The 6,153-nt window shown below is 68.1% G+C and overlaps 1 protein-coding gene across 1 annotated transcript in view; it reads left to right on the top strand.

Moving 5' to 3' along the window:
• GAREM2 (GRB2 associated regulator of MAPK1 subtype 2) overlaps positions 1 to 5,554 on the top strand; it is a 9,697-nt gene extending 4,143 nt beyond the window's left edge. Inside the window, exons 2-6 of the mRNA XM_015615998.3 lie at positions 475 to 631; positions 1,797 to 1,927; positions 2,587 to 3,693; positions 4,195 to 4,352; positions 4,458 to 5,554. Of these exons, the coding sequence (XP_015471484.1) occupies positions 475 to 631; positions 1,797 to 1,927; positions 2,587 to 3,693; positions 4,195 to 4,352; positions 4,458 to 5,304 (2,400 nt within the window). The 3' untranslated portion in view covers positions 5,305 to 5,554. The remainder of the gene's footprint in view (positions 1 to 474; positions 632 to 1,796; positions 1,928 to 2,586; positions 3,694 to 4,194; positions 4,353 to 4,457) is intronic.
• The last annotated feature ends 599 nt before the right edge of the window (positions 5,555 to 6,153 follow it).

Genomic DNA, 6,153 nt, shown 5'->3' on the forward strand with positions numbered 1-6,153 from the left:
GGGGATGTGAGGGGGGAAATTGTGGGGCTCAGGCTGCTCCCACTGTCCCCAGCCACGGCCCAGCGCTTCCCCCCCTGTGACCCCTCCCGGGTGACACTCTGGAGGTGCTGGCACCAGGCTCGTGTCCCCTCCCCGCGCTCCCCGGGACACGGCCTGGCTGGGGGGGCTGCCTGTGACCCCCCGGCCGGGCTGGGTGGGGCCGGGGGGTGCAGGGGGACCCCGCGGAGCAGGGCCCGTCCCGGGGGCCGGGGGTGCCGGGGGGGCCGGGGTGCCGCGGTTCTGGAGGGCTCCCGGGGGGGGCCTGCGCCGGCCCCGACTCAATAAACTTCTTGTTTGCGGCGGCTGCAGCTTTTCAGGGGGGACAAAGAAATTGTTTCCTGGGCAACTGGCGGCTCTTGGCAGCGGCACCTGCTCATCCCTCGCTCCGGCCGGGCAGCGGCGCCGGGGGGCGGGGGCGGCTGGCGCTGGTGACAGCCCTGTCCCCCCGCAGGTGAGCGCGTGGAGGGGGTGACAGCCCAGGACGTGCTTCTGGTCCACTCGTGCCGGCAGTGGACCACGGTGACAGCTCACAGCCTGGAGGAGGGCCACTACGTCATCGGGCCCAAAATCGACATCCCGCTCCAGTACCCAGGTGGGGGAGCTGGGGACAACGGGAATGGGGTCCCTGGGCCAGCAGGGCCGGGACCCGCCCGAGGGGCTGCTCCAGTAAGGTCCAGTCTGGGGTAGGAGATGCTCTGGTTTGGGGGCTGCCCCCACCCCTGGCAGAGCTGCAGGGGCTGCAGAGGGGACTGGCAGGGATGGGGATGGAAATTGGGATGGGACGGGCACAGGGAGAGTGATGAGGATGGGATGGGATGGGATGGGATGGGATGGGATGGGATGGGATGGGATGGGATGAGAATGAGAATGAGGATGAAGGTGAGGATGAGGGTGAGGGTGAGGATGAGGATGAGGATGAAGCTGGGTTGGGGCCGGCGGTGCAGACGAAGGTGCTGAGCTGCCTCTGCCGGCAGCCGCCGGAGCCTTAATGACCCCTCTAAGTGCTCCATGGCGGTAATGAGTCCTGCTAATAAATAAATAATGGGAAATGGAGAGGGGGAGGGGTTAATCACCCGTCCCCCGGGGGATGGAGGGGGGCTGGGCAGTGTGTTAACAGCGTTCGGGGGCTCGGCCGTGGCCAGCGGTGCTCCGGCATGTGGGGCTGAGCCGGCTCCAGCCTCGGGTGCCCCCGGAGCCAAGCGAGGAGCTGCGCTGTCCCAGCTCCGCCGGCCGGGATTAATATTCCCGTCAGGTCCGTGCCCGGCTGCCGATGCCGGTGGTTTCGCTGCGGCTGCGGCTGCCCCGCTCCCGTTCCTGCCTTTCCCCCTGTCCTGCCCGCTCCCTCCCCGCTGTCTGTCCCAGCACGGGATCCTGGGGGGCAGCGGGCACCCCTTGCAATCTGGGCTGCCCTGGGCGTGTTCTTCCATTCACAGGAACGCTTTTGGGGGGTCCCTGCAGCTCTGGGGGTGCCGAGTGGCACTGCTGAGACACCCCGTGTGCCCCGTCCCACCCAGAAACCCCCCAGGTGCTGCTGGGGGGGGGGGTGCAGGGCCGGGGGACGCTCTGGGGTCCCCCTTGCAGCACTTGGACATTGGCAAAGCCCACGGGAGTGTCCCCAAAGATGTGCTGGGGACCCCCAGATGCCTCCGGGCTGGCTGCCCCCCATGAAGGGCTGTGTGGCCCCGGGGGGAGGGGACAGCAGGTCCCTGTGAGCAGTCGGGCTCCTCTCACCTCGGTGGGTTCGGGGGTCCCCGCAGGGAAGTTCAAGCTGCTGGACCAGGACCGGGACCTCCGCGAGCCCGTGCAGTATTTCAACAGCGTGGAGGAGGTGGCCAGCATCTTCCCAGACCGCATCTTCGTCATGGAGGCCATCACCTTCAGTGTGAAGGTCCTGGGGGACAGCAGGGGACGGGGCTGGGGCAGCAGGGGACACTGGTGGGATGTCAGGGGACACTGAGGACAGTGGTGGGGCAGGAGGGGAGCATTGGGGAATAGGGGCGAGGCAACAGGGACTTTGGGGGTTGGTGGGACATCAGGAGAGGACGGTGGGGCAGCAGGGAGTGGTGGTGGAGCATCAGGAACAGTGATGGGATGTCATGGGATGGTGGTGAGACATAAAGGACGGTGGTGGGGTGTCAGGGATGGTGGTGGGATATCAGGGATGTTTGGGACACATCAGGGATGGAGGAGACACATCAGGGATGGTGGGGACACATCAGGGATGGTGGTGGGATGTCAGGGATGGAGGGGACACATCAGGGATGTTTGGGACACATCAGGGATGGTGGGGACACATCAGGGATGGTGGGGACACATCAGGGATGGTGATGGGATGTCAGGGATGGAGTGGACACATCAGGGATGGTGGTGGGGTGCCAGGGATGTTTGGGACACATCAGGGATGTTTGGGACACATCAGGGATGGTGGTGGGATGTCAGGGATGGTGGGGACACATCAGGGATGTTTGGGATACATCAGGGATGGTAGCAGGGTGTCGGCGGCCCGGGGCAGGGCAGCGGGTGCCACGTTGGGGCTGTCCCGGGCAGGTGGTGTCGGGGGAGTTCAGCGAGGACAGCGAGGTTTACAACTTCACGCTGAACGCTGGGGACGAGCTGACGCTGATGGGGCAAGCGGAGATCCTGTGCGCCAAGACGGTGAAGGAGAAGTCGCGCTTCAACACCCTCCTGCGCAAGCTGGGCAAGGCGGCGCCGGCGGCGGGGGCGCGGCAGGTGAAGGGCAAGATGCCGTGTCTGATCTGCATGAACCACCGCACCAACGAGAGCCTCAGCCTGCCCTTCCAGTGCAAGGGCCGCTTCAGCACGCGCAGCCCGCTGGAGCTGCGGCTGCAGGAGGGCGAGCACACCATCCGCAGCATCATCGAGAAGGTGAGGCTGCCCGTCAACGTGGCCGTGCCCAGCCGGCCCGCCCGCAACCCCTACGACCTGCACGCCATCCGCGAGGGCCACTGCTACAAGCTGGTCAGCATCATCTCCAAGACGGTGGTGCTGTGCTGCATCCTGCGCCGGGAGGAGCTGGTGCCCTTCCACTTCCTGCTGCTCACCGACATGCCCCGCTTCCAGCTGCCCGAGGGGCTGCTGGCCGGCGACCCGCAGCTGGAGAAGCTGCTGCGGGACAGCGCCGCGTATTGCCACGACCGCTTCAACCCCGACGAGTACTCGCGGGCCGTGCGGGAGGCCAAGCCGGACTTCCTGGAGGAATGTGCGAGCCCGCGGCGCCTGCGGCTGTGTCTGCCCGCCTGCGCCCGGGAGGAGCTCAGCCAGCCCCTGCAGCGCCTCTCGCTCTGTGCCTGCGGCTCCGGGGGTCCCCGGGAGCCCCCCGCCCGCTGCCAGGGACCGCGGGGCCTCGGCGGGGGCACCCCGCGCCCGCCGCTGCCCGACTTCCCCGAGCCCGAGCGGGAGTACATGACGCCCGACTGGGCCGAGCCCGAGTTCAGGACTCAGGAGCCGCTGGAGATTCCCTACGAGGAGCTGTGGAGCAATCCCAGCCCTGAGGGCTGCTGCGAGCTGGGCAGCACCGGCGGCCGGCCGGACCTCGTCTCCTTCGGGGCTGTCACCCCGCTGGGCTCCCCGCAGCGCCCCGGGGACGAGCCCGGCGGGGACACCCCGCCCCCTGTGCCACCCAAATCGGAGGCGGTAAGATCCCGCTGCTGTCCCCAGGGACGGGCGGTGGCATCGCTGCGGTCCTGGCAGCCCCGACCCCGTCCCTGTCCCCTGGCCCTGGGGTCCCTCCCCAGCTCTGCTTGGTCACCCAGATCCTCAGACCTCAGTTCCCCAGGGCTGCCCATCACCAGATCCTCAGGGACACCCTCGTACCGCGGTACCCCCGGCTCCCCGGGGCTCTCTGCACCATCGAGCGCCTGAAGCTCTTGGGCTGCCTGGAACCGTGGGGTACCCGGACCCTCTGGGCTTCCCTACACCACGGGGCACCCAAAATTTCAGCCTCCCCTTCACCACGGGGTAACCCAATATTTTGGTCTCCTCGTACCACGGGGAAGGAGGGCCCCAAGTCTCCCCATTTGCACCCAGAGCTTTGTGGTTCGGCAGGACCGGCTGTCCCCGAGCTCCCCCTCACCCCTCCAGCCGCGGGGATCCCCAGCTCGCCCTGGGGCCCTGACGGCGCTGCCTCTGTTCCAGGTGAAGGAGGAGTGCCGGCTGCTGAACGCGCCCCCGGTGCCGCCCCGGGGCAGCCGCCCCCCGGTCCCCTGCAGCCCCCCGGCCCCCCTGCGCTGCCCGAAGCTGGCACCCTCGCCCAGCCCCAGCCTCTCCTACTACTCCTCGGGGCTCCACGACGGGTGAGTGGCTCTGGGGACCCCGGGCTGGGCGGGGGGGGGGTTCCTGCAGCCCCGGGATGGGGACAGCGCTCCGAGGTGATGGTGACTCTGCCCTGGCCCCCGCAGGTCGGTCCCGCGGAGCGGCAGCGCCTCGCCCTCTCCCGACGCCTACTCGCTGTACTGCTACCCCTGCACCTGGGCCGACTGCAAGGCCGCCGAGCCCCCCGGGCGGCCGCTGCCCCCCGCCCAGCCCGCGCCCAGCTCCTGGTCCGAGCCCTGGGCGTTCCCCGAGCCGGGCGCGGGCAGCGGCTGCTCCACGCCGCTGCTGGGGGCCGAGCCGCCCCTGAAGCCCTTCCGCAGCTGCCCCCGCCTCAAGCCTCCGCACCCCCAAAAGCGCTTTGCACCCTTCGGGGCGCTCAACCCCTTCGCCGGCCCGGCCGAGTGGCCGGAGAGCCCCGAGTGGCCCAAAGCGCCTTCGGCCCCGGCCGCGCCCCCCTCCTCCTCCTCGCCGGAGCCCTTCACCCCCGCCGAGGAGCCGGCGGTCCCCCCTCGGCCCCCCAAGGGCTTGGACGGGGACGGCATCGTCATCCGGGGGGCGGCCCCGCTGTCCCCCGCGGTCCTGCGAGGGGCCGAGGGCGTCACCCGCCTGTACCTGGCCCAGGGGGTCATCGAGGTGCCGCCGGCAGCGCGGGGCGATGGGGCAGCGCCCCCGGCCGCCCCCCGGCCCAGCGGGGACAGCCCGGCCTGGCTGCCGCCCGCCGATCTGTCGGCGCTGTCGCTGGAGGAGGTGTCCAAGTGCCTGCGCTTCATCGGCCTCTCCGAGGACGTCGTGAGCTTCTTCGCCCGGGAGCGCATCGACGGCAGCATCTTCGTGCAGCTCAGCGAGGAGATCCTGGCCGACGATTTCCGCCTCACCAAGCTCCAGGTGAAGAAGATCATGCAGTTCATCAAGGGCTGGCGCCCCAAGATCTAGTGCCACGCCGGGGGCCCCCGGCACGGGGGGGTCCCCAAGTCACCTGGAGCACAGCTCTGGGTGGCCCCGCTCCCATCCCTCTTTGATGCTGCAGGTTCTCCCTCCCCATCGCCCAGCCCTTCCCCCTCCCCGTTTTAACACTGGACAGTAATTTTGGCCCCAACGGGCTGGAAAACACTGGATTTTGCGTCGACTGGTTTAACTTAATCCTTGTGGATTAGCATAATAAATGTACGGGAGAGTAATGAGCTCCCAGAGAAGGCCCTTGCTCGGGGAGGAGGGGAAGGGGGGAGGATGGATGCTCTGAGGGGTTTCTCCCCTCCCTGCAGACCCTTCCCATCTCTTGGGAAGGGATTCATGTCCCCCTCCAAGGGCAGATGATCCTGGGGGGATCCCACAGCCAAGGAAGCACCCTTGGCCTGAGAGAGCCCCAGGCACATCTGGGCAAGCAGCAGCAGCCCAGGCCCTGCTCCCAGAGCAGGGGCAGGTCCTGGGAATGCTGAGCTCCCCAGGAGGGCTGAAGGCTGGCAACCAGCCCTGTGCCTCCCCCAGAACTCAGCAGAGGCAGATGAGATGATGTCCCAGTTTTGGTCTGGGAGCTTTGAAAGACGGAGAGGTGACATGAAGAGCAGCAGCGTTCAGCTCCTGGCCCAAGACCTGCCAGGGAGCAGGAAAAAGGCTTGAAGCTGGAAAGGAAGGCAGGGAGGGGGGGCAGGCCAGTGACAGGTGCCCGGAGATTTAAAGCCTTTTAGTTTAACTTGATCTCTCCCCACGGGGGGCCCTTCTGGCCTTTGGCTGCTCCATCTGCAATTACAGGCGGGTCCATCTGCCAGGATCACCCCGTGGCAG

This window comes from Parus major, unplaced genomic scaffold (genome assembly GCF_001522545.3).
Source record: "Parus major isolate Abel unplaced genomic scaffold, Parus_major1.1 Scaffold319, whole genome shotgun sequence".
Lineage (NCBI taxonomy): Eukaryota > Metazoa > Chordata > Aves > Passeriformes > Paridae > Parus > Parus major.